Source organism: Vipera ursinii, assembly GCF_947247035.1.
Source record: "Vipera ursinii genome assembly, chromosome: 1".
In the NCBI taxonomy this organism is placed as follows: Eukaryota; Metazoa; Chordata; class Lepidosauria; order Squamata; family Viperidae; genus Vipera; species Vipera ursinii.
This window is the reverse complement of record NC_139512.1, coordinates 340,263,505-340,289,365: the sequence shown is the minus strand read 5'-3', so window position 1 is coordinate 340,289,365 and position 25,861 is coordinate 340,263,505. Positions and strand designations below refer to the sequence as shown.

At 43.3% G+C, this 25,861-nt stretch overlaps 2 protein-coding genes across 2 annotated transcripts in view; one reads left to right on the top strand and one right to left on the bottom strand.

Annotated features, from left to right (window-relative positions):
• TMEM120A (transmembrane protein 120A) overlaps positions 1-18,865 on the top strand; it is a 31,371-nt gene extending 12,506 nt beyond the window's left edge. The window contains exons 3-12 of the mRNA XM_083349535.1: positions 2,045-2,164; positions 3,752-3,811; positions 5,334-5,429; positions 9,049-9,138; positions 9,637-9,702; positions 9,906-9,967; positions 10,496-10,588; positions 11,547-11,611; positions 12,912-12,980; positions 15,061-18,865. Coding sequence (XP_083205661.1) covers positions 2,045-2,164; positions 3,752-3,811; positions 5,334-5,429; positions 9,049-9,138; positions 9,637-9,702; positions 9,906-9,967; positions 10,496-10,588; positions 11,547-11,611; positions 12,912-12,980; positions 15,061-15,165 — 826 coding nt within the window. The 3' untranslated portion in view covers positions 15,166-18,865. The remainder of the gene's footprint in view (positions 1-2,044; positions 2,165-3,751; positions 3,812-5,333; positions 5,430-9,048; positions 9,139-9,636; positions 9,703-9,905; positions 9,968-10,495; positions 10,589-11,546; positions 11,612-12,911; positions 12,981-15,060) is intronic.
• A 914-nt stretch (positions 18,866-19,779) lies between these two features.
• The window catches only part of POR (cytochrome p450 oxidoreductase), a 37,455-nt gene continuing 31,373 nt past the window's right edge, over positions 19,780-25,861 (bottom strand). Inside the window, exons 13-15 of the mRNA XM_083372721.1 lie at positions 22,826-22,971; positions 22,343-22,428; positions 19,780-20,960 (exon numbers count right to left, since the gene is read on the bottom strand). Coding sequence (XP_083228847.1) covers positions 20,816-20,960; positions 22,343-22,428; positions 22,826-22,971 — 377 coding nt within the window. The 3' untranslated portion in view covers positions 19,780-20,815. The remainder of the gene's footprint in view (positions 20,961-22,342; positions 22,429-22,825; positions 22,972-25,861) is intronic.

Here is a 25,861-nt window from a genome sequence, read left to right as displayed (position 1 = left end):
AAATAAATAAGTAAATAAATAAATAAATGTTAGGAGAAGGTGGTAGGAATGGAAATTAAGCCAGGAGCTGTCGACCTATTCAAGTGACAGGTGGGATGCTGAAAATTAAGTAATATTAGATGAGATTTTAGCTACTGAACCCGAACCTGAAATACTTTGGCCACCAAATGAGAAGACTCATTGGAAAAGACCCCGATGTTGAAAAGGATGGAAGGCTAAGGAGAAGGGGACGGTGGAGGATGAGATGGTTAGATAGCGGTCATTGACACAATGCACATGAATTTGTGCAAACTCTGGGAAATAGCGGAGGACAGGGAGGCCTGGCGTGCTATGGTCGATGGGGTTGCAAAGAGTCGGACACAACTTAGCGATTGAACAACAACAACAAAAGGTGGGATTTTAGCATTTTTGCCTCGCGTTATATAAGAGTTCATGTGAGAACATTGAAAGCTTAAGAGTTTGACTATTTCAATTTTAAACAACAATGTAATGCAGTGGTTGGGGATACTATATTGCTGGCTTCTGGGTTAAATTTTTCAAACTTCTGCTCGTCTGTTCCATGTGCTAGCACTGTAACGTATCTCCCACTGTGGAAAAAAACCCCAGCTTGATTGAGAAATCTTTCATTTTACTTCTTTGCTTGAATTTAGTAAGAATTGGGCATGATTAACCCACTTATTACATTCTGATGTTTACTGATAATATGATTTTAAACTTTGTTTAGATAAATGCTATTTAATGAATCTTTAGGCATGTCTAAACACATTCCTTTTACTGACAGTTATGGGGAAACCGAGCTAAGTTTGGTATTCTTTCAGAGCTAATTTAAATAAGCTTGTGACCATTGAATATTGTATGGTTTACATCAGGGGACTCCAAACTTAGCAACTTTAAGACTTGTGGACTTCAATTAGCTGTCTGGGGAATTCCAGGAGTTGAATTCTGGGAGTTGAAGTCCACAAGTCTTAAAGTTGCCAAGTTTGGAGACTCCTGGTTTACAATATGTTGTGCAGTGCTGTCAGTCTGTGTTTAAGCCAGAAATTTGGAGTGTTTCTTCTGAATAAATGCATACATCAGCTGGCAGAAAGATTTTAAATGGAGCAAGATTATAAAAGGTTGAGCCTTTGCCTTTGAGGTAGAAGAGTTAATCTTATGGGAACCAGGAAAAAGACAGATAAAATGACTGATTGTTGAGGCAGCAGAGTTCACTATTATTAAAATTAAATTTATGATAATTGAAGTAAGCTATAGTGCTCTTCAGATATTTGTTTCTGCAACATTATATTTGCTTATTTACTAAAACCATGCTGGTTTGCAAATAAATCTTGCATGAATTGTAATAATTAGGTTGTCAGTTTGAGTGTTAGAAGCTTTTTTATCTAATTTGTTTGGCAATTTGATGTTACAAAAGACTTTCAGAGGAAATGTTCATTGTAGACTCCGATAGCTCTCCCTCTGCACGTATTTCTTGCCTTTCAAGAGGAAGAAGCAGATTTTATATCCTGAATGTTCGTTCATAACACCCTTCTATTGCCAAATATTGGTTTTGAGATTAGTGTACCGATGCTCAGAAATGTGTATTGGGAAAGGCTTTTCATTACTGCTTGGATAAGGCAGGTTCCTTTGTGATATACCCCAGTGGTTCACTTAAAATGGGAGCAGGAGGCTAGCAATTGCCTTTTGAAAAAGCCCCTTTGGGACAACCATGATCGGGAAGACTGAGAATCTCCATAGACATCATGGTTGGAGATACTTTCTGGCTTTCTTCTGAATGTATCTGTAACCTTAAGGAAAAACCGAGTTCAGTTGCCTTTTGAAAAAAAGCACCTTTGGGACTCCAACCATGATCCTCACCTGTTTTCATCTCCTCCACATGCAACTGGAAGAAAAATCCCTGTGTGAAATTCTGGGGGCAGAATCTCAAGGCTGAGGCTCGGAGGCTATGAAACAGGATCTGAAAGCTTAGGATGCTGGATTTGGAAGTGGGGCTTCAATACTTGCTCTCTTCTTTGAAATGTGGCTTCTTTTTCCTGGTCCTGTACAGGTACAAGTCTCTTCCTGACAAGGAGCAGGATGAGGATGCTCTGGAAGAACTGCAAAACATGATCAAAGAGAGACAGGATGTCTTTTTTGAAATGGAAGCATACTTGCCAAAGAAGAATGGGTAAGGCAATTGAACTCAGAATTCCCCTAATTTAACAGGGAAATAAGACTGATTCTGCTCTTAATAGTTTGCTTGGTTATTTATGTGATTTATAGAGCCACCTAGGTTTCATACGTGACTCTAAACAGCTTACAATAAAATAGATAAGACATAGATAGTCCTTGACTTACAAAAGTTTGCTTAGTGGCCATTTAAAGTTACAGCGGCACTGAAAAAAAGTGACTTCATGACCATTTTTCACACTTAATGACCATTGCAGCATCCCCGTGGTCACGGGATTTACATTCCGATGCTTGACAACTGACTCACATTTATGATGGTTGCCATGTCGACCTTCTGATCAGCAAAGTCAATAGGGATGACAGATTCACTTAACAACTGTGTTACTAACTTAACAACTGCGGTGATTCACTTAACAAATGTGGCAAGAAAAGTCATAAAATGGGGCAAAACTCACTTAACAATTTTCTCACTTAGCAACATAAACATTGGGCTCAATTGTGGTTGTAAGTTGAGGACTACCTGTATTTAGTTAATGATTCCACCTCCAGGATAACATACTCATATCTGGGTTCCAGGTCATCTGTCAGACCAAGTTTTAAGGCCTTTAGAAAAGCCAAGAGGGTGGGGGGCAGTTCACTAAGTGAACTTTTGTTGTCATGGACCAGGGGTGTCAAACTCAATTTCATTGAGGGCTGCATCAGCATTGCGGTTGCCCTCAAGGGGCAGGGTGGGTATGGCCAGGGTGGGTGTGGCCTACTGGGTGGGCGTGGCTAGAGTGCGTATGGCCTACAGGGTGGGCATGGCCAGCTCTACATCATTCGCATCAAGGGTACCTATGGGGGCCTGGGCAGGAGTGGGACAGATCTGAGGGTCTCTGGCAGAAGGGGGGGGGGTCTCTGGGCCAGGGCCAAGGCAGTGGGGGCCGTTTCCTCACTGTTTCCAGGATGGCTTCGCGGGCCACATGAAACCACTTCGCGGGCCGGATCTGGGCCCCGGGCCTTGTGTTTGACATGTCTGTCATGGACTATCTGTGGAAGATTCCACTTTCACTCTATTGTATACCTCCTACCAACCCCGTATCTAAGCTATTTGTTTAATTTTAATGTATTTATTGACTGGTTTTATTTTTTATACTATAATCTTATCTAACAGTAAGTCTCCCAGAGCCACATCATAGTGAGATGAGCAGCGAATAAATTTAATAAATAAAATATAAGGAAGATGTTGCATCTAGCTACTTATAGCCAGTGGCTGTGGAAACATAGGCAGATATTTCATCTGACAGAATTCCAGTATGAATTCTATAGCCAAAGGTGTTTCTAGTTAGTTTGCTGCCACTAGCTCTTGGTAACTTTGAGAACAGATGTCAGTTGTATGCTAATTATAGTTAATTATAGCAAAATCACATGTTATACCCTGTTTTGACAGCTGCTGCCAAAAAGAAACAGGCTGCTGATCAATATATCTTATTATGACTCCTTGCAGATTAATTTGAGATGCTGAGTATGCCCAGAATGTGAAACTAGTATGACTCAGGTTGTTGTTATGGAGGTGTACTTTTTCCGTCTTTCTGTTGTGTTCCAGGTTGTACCTGAATCTGGTGCTGGGAAATGTGAACGTCACTCTGCTGAGCAAACAAGCCAAGTAGGTGCTAATTAATTATAGTTTATCTCCTTGTTGAGATGTTTTACAGATTAGGAGCCCCCTTTTAAATTTCAGAATACGCAAATGAAGTTTCTCAGTGTGCTAAGCCAGGGGTCCCCAACACCCGGGCCGCAGACTGGTACTGGTCTGTGGCTGATTGGGAACTGGGCCATTTAAGCAGTGGGCGAGCGCATAAAGCTTTATTTGTGCATGCACAGGATTAGGCTACACATGCTAAACCATCCCCTCCTCCCGCTAGCCGCTGCCAGCGCTGCTACCAGTCCATGGAGCCAGAAATGCTAAGGCACAAAACCAATCAAATAAGCCAAGATGCTGGGTGTTGTATGTTATATATGTATATTGTTTTTGACTTGGCTTATGTCAGCAGTTGGGACTGGGACTACTATCACTAAGTGATGCAGTTGCAAAGAAGAATATCACATGACCCCATTGCTTAGTGATGATCAGCATCCCCTTCTTGCTGTCAATAAGTGAGGACCATGAAGGTCATTAAGCAAGGCCTTCATGTGACACTGACTTCCTGCCAGCTCTCCCAGTACAGGGAACGCTGTAAGACAGTCGTTCAACTATGAGGATGCTGCAACAGTCAGAATTATGAGGACCCATTGTAAATAACATTTGTTCAACACCACTGTAACTTTGAATAGTTACTGAACCTAATGGTCGTAACCCAAGATCCTGTACAGAATCATATTAATCATAAACAGGCACAAAACGATGCATGGTGAAACACAGGTGTATTCTTTAAAAAAGAACTATACTCCCCTAAGTAAAATTTAATTGATTTAATTAATGCCTGCAGGGAGGGTATTTCATTCCATCAACTCTTTTTACTGTTTGGATGCTCATTGCTAGGCAGGCTCATATGAGAATAAAGTGTTCCTTAAGACATCAGAGTCCCAAGCTCCAGAGAGCTTTCAAATCAAATCAGTATTTATTATAGTCACAGACATATAGTTCATTGCCATACAGGGTAGTCCTCACTCAATGACCAATTGTTTCACAACTGTTCAAAGTTATGATAGCCATGGAATAGGTTCTCTGCAGCCCATAAAGCAGTCTCCAGCCCTTCTGCTATCACACAACTGCGATTCATGAATGTTTTTGCTGGTTTCCAGCAAAAACCCACCCATTTAAATGGATGGGTTTGCTTAACAACCATGGCATGTGCTTGACTGCAGCACTCACTTAGCCACTGCAAAACAAGGCCAGAAAATTACTTCCAGTCACGTGAGTGCCTCGACTTACAACTGCAGTGACATGTGTCTGTAATTCTGGATTCAGTTGCAGACATATGTTGAAGACACCCTGTAGATAAAGAGCTTGAAAAGTTCTTCTCCATCTAACATCCTTCAGATTATGCTGGAACTCCATCTCTTAGGATTGGGGATTTGGGGAGTTACAGTCACAAGGTACTGGGAAGATAGCTGGTTTGGAGCCAGGATTACAAATGGCTCTTGGAACTGGTTTATTCCCCCTCCCCCTCTGCCGCCCCATGTAGGTTTGCATATAAGGATGAGTACGAGAAGTTCAAGCTTTACCTCACCATCATTTTGCTTATCATCTCCTTCACCTGCCGCTTCCTCCTTAACTCCAGGTGAGTGCACAGTCCTGAAAGAGGCACAACCTCTCCCCTGCCTTTCAGCCAGCTAAAGTTGCTACCTCCAATCCACAGAGGACTTTGGGAAGTGGCATGGCAGAGACGGCTTGCTTTCTTGGAAAGGCAATCAGGTGTTGAAGGCAGCAGCCCTTCAGTACAGTGAGATTAATTTTACTGGACATCCAGTAAATGTAAACATGCTAAAAATTGTAAGCTGCCAACTTTAGTTGTTAATAGTGATAAGAGGTAGAAGCAGTGACACCTCCCTCCCGTTCTTTGCCACCTGGGCTTACACCCAGCTCTGCGTGGCTGTCTTCTGTGCAGATGAGAAAGATTTTGGAAAGCCCACAAAACTTCCACTGTTATTAAAAAGGGAGGATTATTTAAATGGCAGAATCTTCCCATCACTGGAGCAGAGGTGAACAGACTAGTGCCATTTCCTTGGAGGGAAGGAAGCATATAGTAACTGTCTCTTATTCTGGGATGTGAAAGATAACTTAGATTCACCATGAATACAGTAATGGAGGGAGAGGAGTTTTTCTCACGCTTTCTTTTTATGTGTGTGGTGAGGGACCTCTTAAAATTGGGATTGTTACACCATTGATGAAATACCATAACTAAAATGACTAACAGTTTAGCAAAGTAGTGAAGTTGTTTTTCCCTTAGGCAATGGAAGAAATGTTGCTGATGGAGCTGGCATAAGATGGTTAATTGATGATTGTGCATTTTATGTTTACATTGGTTATTGTTTCAAATGGTCGTTTTGTTTTTAGTGTCCTATGTTTTAATTTTCTTCACTACCCATAGTTACTTTGGACAGCTATATAATTTTCTTTAATAAAGAAGTAATAATCATAGGGAATAAAATGTTAACCCTCCATAGTGTTACCGCAAAAGGCACTTGGTAACCCTGTGTACACTATAAATCAGGGCTTTTCAACCAGTGGTACGGGTACCACCTGTGGTACATTGGCACCTGGCAGGTAGTACGCGACCATCCTAGAAAAGTGATAGCAGGGGAGGGGAATGAGCTGAACTGGTGGTGGCACCACACAAGCCTGAGCGAGAGATGGCTGGTGCTGCAGAGCTGTCAGGGCTCAGCAAACGCGCCAGGATCAGCACTTTGGGGGGGCTGTCAGGGCCCAGTGGAAGTGCCAGGATCAGCGCCAGGCTCCAGGTGGAGCTCGGCACTGATCCCAGCGCTTCCGCTGAGCCTAGAAGAAGCGCTGATCAGCTGGAATGTTGCAGCATCTCCAGGGTTTTGTGATTTACATTCAGATGCTGGGCAACTGATTCATATTTATGACGGTCACAGTGTTCCAGGGTCATGTGAAGTGACCAAAACCTGCTGTAACCACCCAGCAGATAGGGGGAATAAAAACCAAACACCCACCACCACAACCACTGCCAATCCTCAACAGAAATGCTCACAATAATGAAAACCTCGGACAGGAGGAAGAGCACCGCCGGGTGGGCAGGCAGGTGTCTTGCTCGGCTGTGGCTTGGGGGGCACTTTTTTCAGTGCCATTGTAACTTCAAACCAGTAACTAAGCGAAGTGTTGTAAGTCGAGGACTACCTGTACTTCATCACTTTTTTCCTCTTTTTGGGGGGGGGTCAAGTTTTTGACAGCTTTCTAGGTGACTGGTGGTACTTGGATGTTGCCATATCCTAAAAGTGGTACAATAGGTGAAAAGGTTGAAAAGCTATAAATGGTTGTTCTATGTACCCCACCCTTTGTAACTTTACAACTTAGGCACGTGTGCATCCCACAACGCCATTATGTGTCAGGTTGGATTGCTTGGCCCAAAGTTCCCCCGGTGAGTTTCTCTGGGTGAGCATGGATTAGAATCCAGGCCTCGCTGATCCTTGTCCATACAAAACACAGGTAGTCCTTGACTTACAACCATAGTTGGGAAGCAGGATTTCTGTGGCTAAGCAAAGTGGTTAACTGAGTCGTGCCTGAATTTACGACCTTATTTTTGTCATGGTTGTTAAGTGAATCACGTAGCTTCCCTCATTAATTTTGCTTGTCGGAAGCCTCCTGGGAAGGTCACGAAAGAGCCCTGGGATGCTGCAACCTTTGTAAATACATGCTGGTTGCCAAGCACCCAGATTTTGATAGTAAGTCGAGGACTACCTGCATTTAGCTGATCTTGGCTGATCTTTAAAGAGAGGTCCAACCTAGAATTAAGGGGAAAAAATTCCTGTCAGTGAGAACAATTAATCAGTGAAACAGGTTGCCTCCAGAAGTTGTGGGTGCTTCAGTACGGGAGGTTTTTTTTTTATTGAAAAGTTTTACAGTACATTTTATCTTTAACAATCCCCCCTCCCCCACCCCTACCTAACCCTCCCTATCCCTCCCCCCATTCCCCCCCCTGACTTCCCAGAGCTAAGTACAAGGTATAAAAACAAAGAACAATCATAAACATCCATATGCTAACAACAATAAACTATTAACTCTATCGCCCTCTAGCTCATATAAAATGACTACAAGCAATACTAATGTTACATATAAAAAGAAAGAAAAAAGAAAAGGAAACTTATTCAAATGCTAAATGAAACTTTTTAGTCCCATATTTGTTCTGAATATAATCAATCCACTTTTTCCACTCCATAATATAACGTTCTTGCGAATGATCTTTCAAGTAAGCCGAAATCTTTGCCATTTCCGCCAGGTCAGAAACTTTTAGAGTCCATTCTTCTATAGTCGGCAGTTCCTCCAGTACGAGAGGTTGTTAAGAAGAGATTGGACAGCCATTTTTCTGGAACATTATAGGAGCTCTTGGCAGGGCCTTTTCACCCATTGTACCACTTTTAGGATATGGCAACATCCAAGTACCACCAGTCACCTAGAAAGCTGTCAAAAATGATGATCCCCCCCCCCAAAAAAGGAAAAAAGTGATGAAGTACAGGTAGTCCTCGACTTGAAACAGTTCGCTTAGTGACTGTTCGAAGCTACAATGGCACTGAAAAAAGTGCCCAGCAAGACACCTGCCTGCCCACCCGGCGGTGCTCTTCCTCCTGTCCGAGGTTTTCATTATTGTGAGCATTTCTGTTGAGGATTGGCAGCGGTGGTGGTGGTGGTGGGTGTTTGGTTTTTATTCACCCCCATCTGCTGGGTGGTTGCAGCAGGTTTTGGTCACTTCACATGACCCTGGGACTCTGTGACCGTCATAAATAGGAATCAGTTGCCCAGCATCTGAATGTAAATCACAAGACCCTGGAGATGCTGCAACATTCCAGCTGATCGGCGCTTCCTCTGGGCTCAAAAGCGCCGGGATCAGTGCCGAGCTCCTGGCACTTCCACTGAGCCCTGATAGCCCTGCAGCTCCAGCCATCTCTCGCTCAGGCTTGTGCAGTGCTGCCACCGGTTCAGCTCACTCCCCTCCCCCGCTACCATTTTTCTAGGATAGCCGCGTACCCACCTGCCAGCTGCCAATGTACCACAGGTGGTACCCGTACCACTGGTTGAAAAGCCCTGGACTAAAAGACCTCCAAGGTCCCTTCCGATCCCATTCTCTAGCCCAGAGATAGAAACCAGCAAGCAGCCACTCACTTCACCAGGCAATTCTATTACTACAATTGACCCATCACTTTCTCACTTTTTATGACAAGGGTAACTGATGCTGTCTTCAATTTTCTCCTGGTCTGGTATTACTGCACACTGACAATTCGAGAGAGCATCTTGATCAACAATGGTTCTAAGTAAGTAGTGCTTCTGTTCAGCGTCTCTCCTTCCTTAAGCTATAAGGAGGTCACATACAGTATATATTTAGCCAGTACTCCTTGTATCTTTTCTGTAAAATCTTTCCTAGTCCTGCTTTAACATTCTGGGAATTGAATTTGGAAGCATCCCCTTAAAAACCCTGCCTTACGTATGCAGTCAGGGGGCAGGTCCATCTAGCACGGCAGTTCCTGTTCTGACAGCAGAGCTTTTTCAGCATTTCTGTGGAGAAAATCATTCCTGGAAGTTCTTTGCAATCTTAAGAGTAGAATGGGGAGCATGTCTCCTCAAGTGGCAATTCAGACATTTTCCTTAAAGGTATGGTCATTGACACGGTGTTTGGCATTCAGCGCAAGATATTCCAGCTGCTACTGCCCTGGCACCTTCCAAATGGAGCTCCCGACATTGTCTCGGTATATTGGGCTGCCGTGTTTAAAAGAAAAATATTAATGAAACTGGTTTAATGCTTGCTCTTCCAGGATTAAAGGCTGGTGGGTGCTTCATCACTACATTTCCACCTTCCTCTCAGGGGTCATGCTGACTTGGTGAGTCTTCATCTCAGTTGTCTTGGTAATTTCAAGGAGAAAAAAATATGAGCATAATGCTTGTGATTTCAGTGGTTTTAACTAATAGCTCAAGAGTTTACTTAATTCCTTTCTGGAGCCTTTTAGGAGAATAGCCAGTGCCCATCACATGTCAGTGAATTCTGATTACATGTATGTTTCTGCATTCCCTCTTATCTTTGCAGGCCAGATGGCCTGATGTACCAGAAGTTCAGAAATCAGTTCCTCACATTCTCCATGTATCAGAGTAAGTGGGACTTCATTAAAGAAGAGGGAGGAGGGAAGCGGTTGAAGACCCACAAGTGTCAGGCTGTCAGTAAAACAATAAATTCCAGCCTTTATTTTCATAGCTGCATTGCCAGAATTCTGCAACATGGAACACAGAATGCCATTTTCTAGCGAAGGCTTCTGTTTGAATAAGAATAAGGGGCAGTCAAACAATTCTATGTAAGGGTTTCCTCATGGGATGAAATTGAGATGAAAGGGTAGTGGCATAGGAGATGGCATTGAGGCAAAGAGCAAATTGCTGTAGCTGAAGCAGCTCAAATGTATTTGAGCTTCCCCACCCCACCCCAGTACCGTGAACACTAGATGTTTTTATTTTTAAGAAAGGAAAAACCACGCTACCACCAAAGGTAATGGATGAAAAGGTTTAAAACTAGAGCTTTGCTTTTAAGGGACGCTTTAGAGTAACAATGAGGGATGGATAATTTCAGTATCTTAGTGTATATGCTGCTGCCCTGAATTTTGATCTCCCTTGCTGAAATTTTGATAGGCTTTGTCCAGTTTCTTCAGTATTATTACCAGAGTGGTTGCTTGTACCGGCTAAGAGCTCTGGGTGAACGACACACCATGGATCTCACTGTGGGTAGGTAGCATTTCTGCTTTCTCTTTTTCCTTTGCTGAGGCAAACTCTCCTGTGTGAGAGATGGGGATCTTCCTTCACTAAGTCATCCCTACAGAAGTCATCCCTACAGAAGATGCTCTTCTGGTCACTGGCTTTTGAAAGGAGGAAGAGCTCTTGGTGGCCATAAAGGTGGGATCATTGTGAAATACTAGGGATGGGAAACCACAGCAGGCCAATGCCATACGGACAGCAAAAGCTTCTGTCTCTAGGCTTGCTTTGTCAGTTCTCATCCTGCAAGGATGCTTGTGTGATCCATAATCCCTCCAAATTGCAGTTTTTCCCTACCCTTGGATACTGGAAGTAGATCTTAGGCTTGTGTCATCAATTTAGATCAGGTCTGGTTCATATTTGGATGGGAGATCTCAAGGGAATCCCACCCAGGGCTGTAACCTATATTAGCAAATAGAAAAAAACACCCCAAAATAAGGTCATGGCTATTTCATGCCGTATTCAAGAAAATTACTTAGGAGTGTCTCTGAATTCACCTGATGAGCTTGATATGAAGGGACTTTTTTTAATCATGTTTCATTCTGGCTTAGAGATATTAACGTTTTTAGAGTCCTCATCTAGGTATAGTTTTTTAAAAAAACAGAATTGCTAATAGCCATGTTACATATTTTTTTAAAAAAAACAAAATTCTGAATCTGACTGGGAAGTAGGTCTGCTTTTCAAACCAGCTTTTACCCTTCCCTTCTCAAAGAGTTGAGCCTTTTATTCTTGTGGAGGCAGGCTCTTAACAATGTTTTGCCTGTCTCTAAGCTTCTCTATTTCCTTTTCTGGCAATGCTAGCCTAGCAGAGGTAAGAGGTCTGTGTTAACTGTCAAGTCTTCCAAAGATCGCCAGCTCCAGTCAGTCTGAAGAGGCCATTGGGACTGCTGGACCGTGGCCTGATTCTTTGGCTGTGCATTTTTCCTTGCAGAAGGTTTCCAGTCCTGGATGTGGAGAGGCCTCACTTTCCTGCTTCCGTTCCTCTTCTTCGGCCAAGTAAGTGTGTTTCACTTCTTTGGGGATTATCGTTACTCTAGGCAAGACAAAACCAGGTTTATTTGATCTGACAGGGGAATAGTTTCTTCAGTGTATTTTGTTTAATTATTTTATTTATTTTATTGGATTTGTAAATTAGCTATTTATATTCTGCCTTTTATTATTTTTTTAGAAATAACTCAATGTGGCAGACATACTTAATACTCCTCCTGCCTCCTGTTTTCCTCACAACAACAGCCCTGTGAGGTGGGTTGGGCTGAGGGTGAATGGCTGGCCACAAATCACTCATGTGTAAGGCGGGACTAGACAGTCTCTCAGGTTCTAGACTGGTGCCTTCACCACTAGACTAGACTAGACTAATGTAGAGTTCTTGTATATTTTGTCTTTCCTCCTATTAGCTCTTTTTCAGGGTAGATGTACGCTCTGTTTATAAACAACTGACTAAATGAGAGACAATGAAACATTTATTTCATAATCATATATTTTGTTTCATTTTATAAATATATAAAGTAAATTAGAGAATCGAACTTTTACTTCATAATAATGTTACGTGAAGAGATGCTTAAAGGAACAAGCTTCCTTCCCCTCCAAACCTCTTTACAAAGTGAAAGTTTGTTACAAGGGATGGTAATATTCTTATGACCAGCGTGGGCAGGGCAGTGTTGCCAAGTCGCCATCGAAACTGGCAGGTACAGGGGATTCTGCCATACTTTGTGGTTTGAGAAAATTCATCTGATTCCTTGTTCTGTTTTTGTGTTTTAAACCTATTGCACTCCTTAAAGAGATACCGTATTTTTCCCCATCTCATTGCCAGCTTTTAGAGGGGGAAACTGCCTGATTTTTTCACTGTGCTTGGTACAGGGCTGGAGGGGTGGTGGTGCCTAAAAAAAGAAAGATTGAGGTGAAGAGTAATTGAAATAATAATTTGATGTGTGACTAGTGTTCCATGTGTCTTTTTTCTCCTAGATGCACCTACTGATTAACTCATGTGAATAATCTGGCTTTGAGATGCATTTTGTCCCAAGTAAACTCTCAGGCTTTATTGTGATAATTAAACTGCTAAAAAAGCCTGTGCTTTTATGTTGAAATTCCAGGGGGGAGGGGACGGGGGACGGCAGGGATGCTCATCTGAGCAGAGAATTCTCAGGTAGTTTTGAAAGAGTGTGTTTTGACTAAAAATCCTAAAAATTCTACTGCCAAAAACCACTGGTTTCACAGTGATGCAAGTGATCTCACAGTGATACATTTGAGGGTGAAAATCTGAGATATTGCAAATAAAACAATTATCTTCTCTCTCTAGTTCTGGCAACTGTTCAATGCTGTCACACTCTTCCAACTAGCCAGCCATCCAGAATGCAAAGAATGGCAGGTAAGAGCGAATTTGTAGGCACAGGAAGAGGAAATGCTGTTCTTTTCCCACACTTTCAAAATCATGGCCCGGTTGCATCAATTGCAAGCTTTGTCATTACTTTCAGAAATAACCAAATGTGTTCTAAATGCTGCCAGTGTGATTGATACTCATGGTAAAGTATATGAAACCCTCTCAGTAATCCTCCCAAACCCCTTTGCCCATTATATCCGCTTATCTCATAGTGTGAATAACAATCTTTAACAGGCTTACAGGCAGGGGATGGAAGATTGTCAGAATATTCAGAGGGATTGATTGTTATCTCAGCATGGCTGGCTAGGAGAGTGTGCCAGTCAGCTTACAGCCTGCTAGTATTTTGCACGCTTATAGCATTTTAAAAGATATTGATTTCAGGCAAGAAAACCCCTTTCTTATGTTTCTGATTTGGGAAAATGAAAGTAGGTTTCCTCAAAATGAATGCTGTTTTAAGTCATGTAGAGTTTGGGAACTCCTTCTGCAAATGATGAACATCGTGGCTCAATGGTAGAGCATGAGCTTTTTCATTCATAGAATCCTTCCAGACTAAAGTGGTGATAAATCACATAAATAAATTAAAATATTGCGCAAAGGGCAGCATGGTTGGGAAATCCCTGTCTCTGCCCAGAGTGGAAGTGTGTGTATGTTCGAAGAGCTTGATTGTAAAGCTGTTTCTTATTTAAGGTTAGTTGGGTTGTTCTGTAGGGATGAAATGTTGGCTCTGCCAACATGTATGAACTGATCTGGAAGTTGAGTCATGGCATCTGGAGTTCTTTTCTTTTTGATTTGAAATATTTTGCTTCTTCAGTCTGAATCTTCTTCGGTTTTGCTCTGAAGAAGCCACTTGGGACAAGCAGCAAGACATTTCAAACCAAAAAGAAAAGAAATCCGGTTGTCATGATTCAGCTTCCAGACAACTCTGCTGGATAATGGAGAATCTTTATTGACATGTGCGAATTGAACTTAATCTAAAATCAAGACTGAAATGTAGGGCAAGTCAGGAGGAGGAACTTTCGAAAGATTAACAAAGCAAATAAGAAACACATACTGGATTTCAAGAACAGGCAATGCCATGTAACATGAAACAGTGCCAGCAAGGTGTCCTGTAAAGAGGGTCCAGTGTTGTCCATTCAGTCTGTCTGCTAAAAAAGAAGTGCTAGTGAATCCGTTGTTCTGCCTCTTTGGGATGTGAATAAGTAAAGGAAGGTACAAAAACAACACGTAAGCAAATGTCATTGGGCTACTGCCTGCCTTCAGATGATGCTATATGCTGGGATGAGGAACTTGCGATCCTCCAATTATTACTACATCCCCAGCAGATTTAGACACTGTAAAACAAGGACCATCTGCATTCGGATTCACAGTTCTTTCCAAAGCATGGCTATTCAGTTGGCTTTCATTTGTGACTCGCCCTTAACAAGTGAAGGGATTTGAAAGTGGAAACTTGTAAAAAGCCAGGTTGGGCTCGTGCAAAGCATTCAAAAGAGACATTTCACAAAGGATATTGGTATGAGCAAAGCTCCCATCTTTGAAGCATTAAAAGCAGCTATCTCCTTTTGTTCAGCTGCTTCCAAGGCTGTTCCCAATCAATTGTGTGGATAAAAACAACACTTTCTCTAAAAACATCATCAAAGTGAAATGGTATAGGGTTTCCTGCTTGAGCAGGGGGTTGGACTTGAGGACCTCCAGGGTCCCTTCCATCTCTATTCTGTTCTGATTAAATTCTGATTAAAGTGGCTGCACATCTACACATAAAGACAGCTAAGGACAGCCTTATAAATATACAAGCCTCAAAAGACATAGCTGCTTTAACACTTTGAACTAAAACTCATAGTAAAATACCTTTCTGATGCTTTGTGATGCTCTTCCTGTTCTACTCTAGAATTCCTGACAGTTTTGCTAAATTGATCTCTCTCTTCAGCAGTCCAGTCCTTTTGAGAACTGCCGAGTCTCTCTCTCTCTCTCTCTCTCTCTCTCTCTCTCTCTCTCTCTCTCTCTCTCTCTCTCTCTCTCTCTCTCTTCCTCTTAAAGCATTAATCACTGACTGTTTTAATTGCACTGGCAGGTCCTGATGTGTGCCTTTCCCTTCCTCACCCTCTTTACTGGCAACTTCTTCACCACATTACGAGTTGTTCACCAGAAATTCCAGAATAAGACCAAGAAGGAATGAGCCTTCAAGTGCCTCTCCCCCTTCCTCGTTATCACTGTTGGAGGGAGCGCTACTATGCTGACCGAAGGATCCACAGCACGCTGGGTGTTCTCCTCCTCCTCCTCCTTCTGCCTCCCTGTGATTCTCTTGCATACAGATGTCAATGAAACCACGTCTTGAGTAGTGCTTCTACCACTAGCATGGGGCCTTGAGGCCTTCCTGCTGCCAAAAGGAACTCTGGACTTAATCAGGTGTCAGATTCAAGGATTAGGGTAAAGTACTGTGTGAGGAACTCAAGTGACTCTCAGATTACAACTCCCAGCTGACACCTGTATGGTTTTTGTACCCTTCCTTCGAAGCAGGGGGCTGTCTGCCCAAACTGAGTCACAGGAAAAGGAAGGGAGCAAGTTCAACCTAGGCCATCTAATGTTTATTACTGAGGACATTAACTGTATTATTGGAAGCAGATTATATGGGCAAAGAGTGTTCTCACTATTTCTGCTGGGTTGATTTCTTCCCTCCCCATCTCCAGAAATGTTCCCCTATCTTAAGATTTCTTCCTTACTATGAGCGGAGGGGACAGTTTCTCAGCTACACCTTCAATACAGAGCCTGATTTCCCTCCTCTGTGTATATTTTATGACAAACCTGACGTGATTACTTTCAGCCGCCTCCTCACAATTCTCCTCCTGGAGTTGCCTTCTCAGCCCTTGAGGGCCAAAGACCCAGCGCTTCTTCCCCCCCCCCCCCCCCCGTGCTCTTTGGAACATGGATTCACAAGCACCTAGGAGGCATCCTGCCAGAGAAGCTGAAAAATAACCTTTATTTGATCATAGTTGGCCGAGCAAGCAGCAGCATCGTTGGCACCTGGCTTCCTCCAATCTCAGTCCATATCGTCATTTGTCTGCCTTAAGTGTATAGTGGTTCTAAAACTGGGAAAAGCTGGCCTACATCCAAACATGCATTGTTGTCTTTAAATATGTATTCTTGTCACATTAAGCGGGGGGGGGAAGCTGGGAAATAAAAGAACGTAGAGAAGCCTGGGTCCCTGGCACTTCTAGGCAAGGGAAATAGTACCAAGTTAAGGATATAAAAATCTGAAATCCCAAGAATGTACCTGCTGATTCTTAAATACAGCGCATAAGACACTTCATAAAGCTCAGGGCCCTATTAGGAGGGCACCGTACACCATCATGTGTCTCAGACTCCAATCCCATGTTTTAGGAATGCTGCTGAATCACTGCTCCTGGAATGAGCAACCAGATCTCACAAATGTGAGATTAAGAGGGTTCACACCATTTTCAAGGGAACTTTATAGCCTCAGTGAAACCCATTGCACTGAAAACACATCTGAAAATGGTGTGAATCCAAAGCACGCCTGCCCTGATTGGTAGCAGTTTTTCTTCACTGGCGTTTTGGAATTTTTTTCCTCCCAATTTTTTCTCTTGCCGAAGAGGGAGACGGAAAAGCTTTCCTCTGCCTAAGATGCTTAGCTGGCTAAGGGTCAGGCTAAGCCAGGGGTGGGCAACCTTGGCTCTTTTATGACTCGTGGACTTCAACTCCCAGAATTCCAGCTATGAGCCAGCTATGGGAGTTGAAGTCCACGAGTCATAAAAGAGCCAAGGTTGCCTACCCCTGGGCTAAGCAGTGCAGAGCTGTCTGTGTGTTTTGGATTAAAATTCCCATCATCCCTTACTTAGCCTTGGTTAGTGCTGCCTGCACGCCTGAGAGGGGAAGGTCAACAGCCACTAGAGAAGACAGTTCCTACCCCAATTTTAGAAGAAGGAAGACTAAGGAAAGTCTTACTCTTTGTGAAAATGGATGCCATATCTTTCATGATCAAGTACATTGCTGCTGCAGGCGTATTTGTTGCAGTAGGCAGTATTCAAGTGGTGGTACAAATATCTTATTTTTTAAACCCCAACAATTTTGTATTTGAAACTTGCATAATGGAATCTTTATAACCCTTGCTTTCTATAGCATATGGAGAAATTCTGTTACCAGACGCTTCCTCATAGCGGCAAAGCACATTTTAAGGGATAGGGGGACTCATTCATCATATTTTGGATAGCTGCTGTAAGACAAAGGCAACTATCAGATTCCACAATACAGGTAGTCATTCTTCTACATGTTCCAAAATGGTCTTCCCCAGTTTGATATTCTGGAAATGTGTGGGAGAGCATTTTCCCAAAGGTTTGGGATCTTGGGAATTGTCCTATCATAGTTGGGGGGGGGGGAGGCAGCATTTTCCCCAGCTACCCTAAATAGTGGCAGGTCATTATCCAAGAAGGCATATTAACCTCACTCACAACTGGTCATTCAGAAGAATTTGCAAAGCCAGTTATACCAATCTAGTTTGGAACTAACACAGCAAAAAGAAATAGCTAAGTCTTTTTTTTAGGGCTGCAGTGCTATATAGGAGTTATGACCTTTCCTGAGATTCTTGGGAAGAGCTGTGTATCACCAACCTAACAGTGCAAATATTGTTCAAAGCACTGGAATTTCTTTCAGCAGTTTTATTTGGATATTTTTAGGCAGTGTTTTGATTTTCTCCTGTCCCTTAAAAACAGATGTTGCAAATCCCATATCCCCTGGTTTGCTGGTTGGTCCCTCTCTTGTCTAATGTGTAGAGAAATGTGGTACAAGACAAAATAAGCTAATACACACAGATTGTCCTTGAGGTAGTCTTATTAAGCTTATATGGCTGTCCATCTACCAGAAGGAACTATGGGCAGCAGACAGGAATCAAAACCACAATATAATTAAAACATTTGAAGCAACATTGAGGCCCTGATTATACTTGCATCCCTCAACCATACCATCAACATCCCAGCCCTATTGCTGAGAGAAAAGCCAGGGTCTTCACTGCTTTCTGATGGCCACCAGAATTGGGGCCAGCCATACTTCTGGGGTGAAACTGTTCCATAAGGCAAGTGCCATGACAGAAGGCACAGAAAGACAGCTATTGCAGTCTTTCTCATAGGTTGATTTCCAGATGTGCTGGGTAACAGCTGTCATCACTGAACAAGATCATTGGGCATGTAGGCTGAAGATGACTGGCACTTTAGCCTATATCATGCAGAGACAGGTAGGTAGGTAGGTAAGGCCTACGTAGAAGTTGCACTGCAATGAATGATACAGAATGAATGGGAGGATGCTAGCTGTATGCAGTGGAGAAATTTGTTTTGATGTTTTAAGAATACTACAGGGAAGATAAATACAGAACTCCCTTTCCACATTCTTTTAAGCATTTTAGTCACTGATCAACATCACATTTCCAGATGACACATGATAGTGGTGGGGAGACTACAAGTGATTGGAAGGAGCCCTGTTTAAAGCCCTAGAGCAGGGGTAGGCAACCTCGGCTCTTTTATGACTCGTGGACTTCAACTCCCAGAATTCCTGAGTCAGCTGACTCAGGAATTCTGGGAGTTGAAGTCTATGAGTCATAAAAAAGCCAAGGTTGCCTACCCCTGCCCTAGAGAGCTGGTTTGGTCTAATGGTTAAGGCATCAGGCTAGAAAGCTGGAGTCCACGAATTCTAGTCCCAATGTAGGCATGAAAGTTGGCTGGGTGACCTTGGGCATGTCACTCCCTCAGCCCAACTCGCTTCAAAGGCTGGTTGTTATGGGGGAAATAGGAGGAGGAAGGTGTGCTGGATTATGTTTGCCACCTTATTTGTAAAAAAATAGTAAACGCAGGATATAAATAAACTTTTTTTAAAAAAAAAATACTAGGCTGCATCTAATGTCATTTTGTTGGAATTATCTAGCTCCAGCCGTCAAGAGAGCTCCTGAAAGTTTTAAGACCTGCACCTTGTAGAATACTTAATCCTTTCGATTCATGAGTTAAAACTTGATTTCGTTGTACTTTCAGTCCAAACTGAGGGTGCCCACCTTTGCTTCTCTGTGGTTCATGTTTGTGAGTGATACTCCTTTGAAGTAACATATTTATGGTTAGGTTGTTGGCGATGGTATAGCTTCTTAGTTGCTGAATCATCTGAGACTGATTAGTTTATAAATACCTTAAAATAGCAAGAAAGGCAACAGAGTACTGAAGAGAAAATATATTTGCATGTTTAAATGTGACAGGGCACAGAAGTTTAGACCTAGCATGTTGAGTCCTGAAATAGCACTATGAAATACAGGGCATCTGTAGAATCTGTTATGACTTTAGACGTCTTTTTTAACAGGAAGGCAGCATGGCAAAGACAGACAACCCACAGAATGGGTAAAACGTAATCACCCAGTGGAGGGTGATCATTTCTCCAAATACCAGATTGTTGTGACTCAGGCTAGAAGCTCTACCTTCTAACCAGCAGATATTTGCATTCTGGCGAAATATACCCATTAAAAAGTCCCAGCCAAACTCTACTACAATAATGGAACTTTTCACTTCCTTTCCTTTCCTCCCACTTCCCATCCGAGTTTTGACTGTCGATAGTAAGCAAATTGCAAAATTAAATATACTACTGTACACATTTTGTCATGCATGGCCCTATAGAGTTAAATTATAATCAAAGTATACATAAATAAGCTTGGTTCTTATGAAACAAAGCTCCCTCACCTTCTGTTTTAACAGTTACAGCTATGGCTTTGTAGCTGGCAAAACCTCCAGTCTCCCTTCCCCGCAAAAGTCCACACAGAGGCAGAAGAGGCAGAACAAAAGAATCGGGTTTTTTTTTATTTCAAGAACAAGTCTTCCTAAAGTTATGTACAATCGGTAGACAGACTGCTTGGCCAGTTTCCAAACACATTATTAGGCACGGTACCACTGCTTCATCAGGGAGTCAAGTGACGGGAGGCAAATTTGTGTTCAGAAGAGCAGCATGGGACTGCAGGCATCAGAGCTGGGAACAGCCTCAGTCCAGGATCTCATCCAGTTAGGAACAAAGCAAGGGAGAAATAGAAGGGGTGGTTTGGAGAGCCCTCACACTCATGTAAAATAAAGTTTCCCCCAAGAGGGAAAGAACAAAGTGACATATCCTAAGCAGGTTCTTCTCTGCTCCATGCTGAGAGGCATAGCATCTAGATCCACCATCACCCTCCACACATGCCTGCTAACACACAGGAAGATGAGTTTCATTTTACTGATGCTTCTTGTAAACCACTGCTGCTACCCCTTGCCTTCCAAACGATGCCTTCTGCCTCCTCTTCAGACATTTCCCTGGCACCCATCCCACATGAATCCCAACAACCAGCTGCTGACCAAAATGAAAATCGTTGCCAAAATGTATTCTTCAGTGCAACCCAAGAAAGACCCCAGCCTGTTGATCAGGCTAAATGAGACTGTTGAAGGGCCAAGGTCATCTAAGCACCATTTCCACCCAAGCAGTGATACCTGTGAGACAAGAAGGGTGTTCCTTTTGTTGGGCAAAGAACGGGCAGGAAACCCACCCTCAGATATGTCCTGTAGCAGCTACCAAAGAAAGAATGAAAGACAGACAGACATGCTGGTATTTCTCCACTGCTCTGAGAGTCCAGCTCAATGCAATTAGATCTTACCATAGAAAACCAAAGCCCACTAAATTCATCCTGTCTTAACAGGGAAGGGGTAGGAGCTGGAGAAAGTCAAGGTATGCACAGATGCTTCCCTGGAGGCAGAATGATGAGTCCTTGCCCTGCTCTTCCACCAGCCACCTGAGACACCCCTCCTTTCTGCAGTAAGTGCCCCCTAACTCCAAACATCCAAAGAGTATCGGCCCTTGGTCATCAATTTCTTGACATAGTCCACAGCCGCCTGCTGGTTCATCTTGCCATATTCAGCTACAATCTCGTAAAAGGTATTCTGCACATCCCGGGCCATGTTCCGTGCATCACTAGAAGGAGGGGAAAAAATAGAGAGTAAAGGGTAAGTCAGTGAAGAGCAGTGGCTAGAACTCAAGGTAGATAAAATTCAAAAAGCAGGCTTGGAGAAATGGCATCTTGGCTGCAGACAAATTCTGCCTTTCAACCCTGTGGAGGTTGCCCTCCGGGTGAGATTCAAGGTGCTGGTTATGACCTACAAAGCCCTACATGGCATGGGTCCGGATTACCTACGGATTACCTACGGCAGCACCTGCTGCCGGCATCAACTTCCCTCCGTCCAGTGCGCTCCCACAGAGAGGGCCTCCTCAGGGTGCCTCCGATCAAAGAATGTCGATTGGTGGCCCCCAGGGGGAGGGCGTTCTCTGTGGGCGCGCCAGACCTGTGGAACCGCCTTCCGGTTGAGCTCCGGATGGCCCCCTACCTGCGCTCCTTCCGGCGTGATTTAAAAACTTATCTATTTGAACAATCTGGCCTGGTCTGATGGGTTTGGGGTTGGATTTAAATAAGTTTTAACACATTTTTAGTATTGTATTCTTGGGCATAATTATTTAATTCTTTTTAATCTCTTTTTTAACTTTTGTATTTACATTTTGATATTTATTGCCCTGTACACCGCCCTGAGTCCTTCGGGAGAAGGGCAGTATAAAAATTTAATTAATTAATTAATTAATTAATTAATAAAAAGAGAATCTAAAGATGGGCAGGTGCAAAGAGAGGACTATGGTATTTTGTAGATCTAAGTGACAAAAGCATACTAAACGTCTAATTGCCCTCAGAAGGTCCCATTTCAGTCCCATTTATTTCCAGGCAGAGCTAGGAAATGCTCCCACCTGAATTCCCCTCCTCCCAAAATTGAACCATTTATCTACTGATTGGGGCATGGAAACAGAATTCCTTCAACTAAGCCAGTTTGATAGGACCTGTAGTCTCCATGGATAGTTGCTAGGTCAGCTGCCGGGTTGGAATGGCATAAGAAAGCTTCTTAGACATATAGCTGGCTATTTCTTGAAACAAAATCAAAGGTTCTCTTGATGAGGTTAAAGACTGAAGTTTGTGGGAAGTCAGATGGAGGCCATATATTATGAGACTGACCGACATTCAGTCACGATAGCCAGGGAAGTTCAACCACTTCCCTAACTTGAATTATTTTGAACATTTTTGCGCTTTCGACAAATTCTTCTGCAAATTCATACTGATAATTTATGTAGTTTGCGACCCTTCCGGGTACCCTCAGATATTAATAGCAGAATTTCCAGGCAGCACGGCACTGCTGTTTTCTTCCTAACACTTCTGCCCCAGGGACAAAATTAATAATTACTTGTTTTCAAGTCAATTTCTGACTGCTCACTGCTGCAAGGAAACCTGTGAACAACAAGAGCCTCGCCATCCTTACCCGCACACGTAGATGTGACCGTTTCCTTCACTGATCAACTTCCAGACATGCTCCTTGTTCTTTTTTAGCAGGTGCTGCACATAAATCTGAAGAGACAAAAACTGGGTGTCAACGGGGGCCTTAAGAGCTGCGTATATCCTCTGTGTCTTCTTCACCGTAAAGACTGGCATCTACTTTTTTTTTTTAAAGGTAGATATGAGGACTACAAAAGCGCTTTTGAAAAAATAAAAATGCCTAGTCCAAAAATCGGCTGAACCGGACCGACAGCAGGGAATGACTTAGGAAATAGAAAATGTCTTTACCAACGTTTTCTAGAATTACGGAAAAGACAGGCATATTTGGTTCTTTTTTTTTCCTCAACAGAAGATGATTATCCAAGCACCAAATATACAAACAGCCCATTTTTCAAACAGAACAAGCCCAACGGGACAAGTGAATGCAAATGCCCACTGATGGTGGAACGTTTAGATAGAACAGGCTTACCTTTTCTGGCTGGTCCCTCGAGAAAGCCACATTGAGTTGAGTAAGGGCTCCTTCTTTGAGAAATTTGGCAAGTTCTTCTTTGTAGATGTAATCCTCCTTCTCGTGTCGGCAGCCAAAATACAGCACAGTCTCCCCAACCTCCTTGCCTAGAACACAAAGGCATATTCCTCAGTTCAGAGTTGCTGAGTGCATCCTTGCAACAAATAGCAGCCTGAATGTGCCTCTCCAAATCTGAGCCCTAGTTCAGACAATATAACTGTTACTGACAAAACAGTTTGGGAAATCACAAAACAGAAATCACTGAAGATAAAAATATGAAAGCTATTTGCCAGTAATTGCTCTGATGGAGAAGAAAAGCATACTGGGTGCGGAGGGAGGGAGCTAGGAACCTCATATCTTCCACAAAGTGAAATGTGAAAAGATTTACTACAGCAGGGCTTTTCAACCAGTGGTACGGGTACCACCTGTGGTACATTGGCACCTGGCAGGTGGGTACGCGGCTATCCTAGAAAAGTGGTAGCGGGGGAGGGGAGTGAGATGAACCGGTGGCAGCACCGCACAAGCCTGAGCGAGAGACAGCTGGAGCTGCAGGGCTGTCGGGGCTCAGCGGAAGCGCCAGGATCAGCGCCAGGCTCCAGCTGGAGCTCAGTACTGATCCTGGTGCTTCTGCTGAGCCCAGTAGAAGCGCTGATCAGCTGGAATATTGCAGCATCTCCAGGGTCTTGTGATTTACATTCAGATGCTTGGCAAATGATTCATATTTATGACGGTCACAGAGTCCCAGGGTCATATGAAGTGACCAAAATCTGCTGCAACCACCCAGCAGACGGGGGGAATAAAAACCAAACACCCCACCCCCGCTGCCAATCCTCAACAGAAATGCTCACAACAATGAAAACCTCGGACAGGAGGAAGAGCACCGCTGGGCGGGCAGGCAGGCAGGTGTCTTGCTCAGCTGTGGCTTGGGGGGGGGCACTTTTTCCAGTGCCATTGTAGCTTCAAACAGTCACTAAGCGAACTGTTTCAAGTCGAGGACTACCTGTACTTCATCACTTTTTTCCTTTTTTGGGGGGGGGATCATCAGGTTTTTGTCACCTTGCTAGGCGACTGGTGGTACTCGGATGTTGCCATATCCTAAAAGTGGTACAATGGGTGAAAAGGTTGAAAAGCCCTGTACTACAGCATTACAGTAGTCCTCAGCCTATGACAATTTCCACTAAACTCACTGATAAGCAAGGTGGTTGCTAAGTGATCGCATCTGATTTCATGACCTTTTTTTTGCCATGATTATTAAGCAAATCACTGCAGTTGTTTAGTGAACCATGTTAAGCAAATCCAGCTTCGCCTATTGACTTTGGTTGTCAGAAGCTACCTAGGAAGGTCGCAAACAGCATTCATGTAAGTACACACTGTTTATCAAGCACCCAAATGTTGATCACATAGCAATGTGATCAAAGTGAGCGCTTAGACTTCTATAGTGCTCCGTAGTGCTTTACTGCCTGCCCTGAGCCGTCTACAATGTCAGCATATTGCCCCCTACAATCTGGGTCCTCATTTTTTTTTAAAAAAAATTAATTTTAATTCCATTTATATCCCGCCCTTCTCCGAAGACTCAGGGCGGCTTACAAGCTTAGCAGTAGCCTTCATTCTATGTATATGCCTGCTTATTAGGGCTTTCACACACACCCCAAGCGGCATTATTACAAAGTTAGTTTAATTGCCCCCAACAATCTGGGTCCTCATTTTACCTACCTCGGAAGGATGGAAGGCTGAGTCAACCTTGAGCCTGGTGGGATGCGAACCTGCACTAATTGCAGGCAGCTGGTGTTACTTAAGGAGGCATTAGCCCACTGCTCCACCAAGGATTTTACCATCCTCAGAAGAATAAAAGAATGGAACCCAATCAGGACCGAACTCTAGACTGTGGGCAGAATCAGCCTGCAATACTGCATTCTAACCACTGGGCCACCAGGGCTCCTCCCATAACCCTGGGGATGCTGTAATGGTCGCAAGTGCGAGGACTGGCCGTGAGACTTTTTTCAGTGCTGCTGTACCTCTGAGGAGTTGCTAAACAAATGGTTGCAAGTCAAGGACTACCTGTATTTAGATGGAGATGTTCACTTATTCAGTCTCCTGCTTAAACCAATACACCTGAATGTAGGCGTGCCAAAGCCAGGGCAATGCAGAAGATTTTCACTCCAATTTGGCTATGAGTGAAAGATTATTTGGGGTTGCATCGTCTGCACAGTTAGGATTCTGTCCTTTGAAAAGTTATTTTTCTGCCTCACTGAGTGCTTTTCCATAAGGTATGGATTGACTCTGATTGAGTTACTCTATTAAAAGGAGAATCAGCCAAAAGAAACTGCAGCTCCATTTTGACCCATTGGCAACTGCAATAGTTTATAACATATATTTTTGTTTACAGAAGAGATAAACGTGAACTGGTTTGTAAAACAGTCGTTCACAGACAAATCAAAGATGGATTTTGCAAACTGCCCAAAGTCTGCTGGAGTGTGTGGCCATAACCAGATGATGGTGGTGGTGGTGGTGGTGATTAGGAGGTGGAGGAGGAGGAGCAGGGGAACAATGATGATTTACAGCAATTATACAAGGTGATACCAGCAAGAATGGACGGAAGTTTTACCTAGCTGAGGATCCAAGTTCTCACTCCAAATAGCCAGCTATCAGACAACTGTTTTAGGGAAGCCTTGAAGCAAGACACAAAAGCCATTGGGCACACACAATTAAGGCCAGAGTAATGAAGTGGTCAAGATGTTTGATTCAATGCAGAGAGACTTTAATTCAAGCCCCCACTCAACCATACAGCTCACCAAGCATGGCTCTGAACCAGTCACTCTGTCAGCCCAAGTTGCTTCACAAGGTGATTGTTTGGATGATAATGAGACAAGGTAACTCATATAGGTTGTCGGGAAAGAAATGCAACAACTAAGATAACCAGCCTACTACTGTTTAGTAGCCTCTGCAGTGAATGCTTTATTTCACTACCATAGCAAATAATCTGTGGATTTCGCTGTC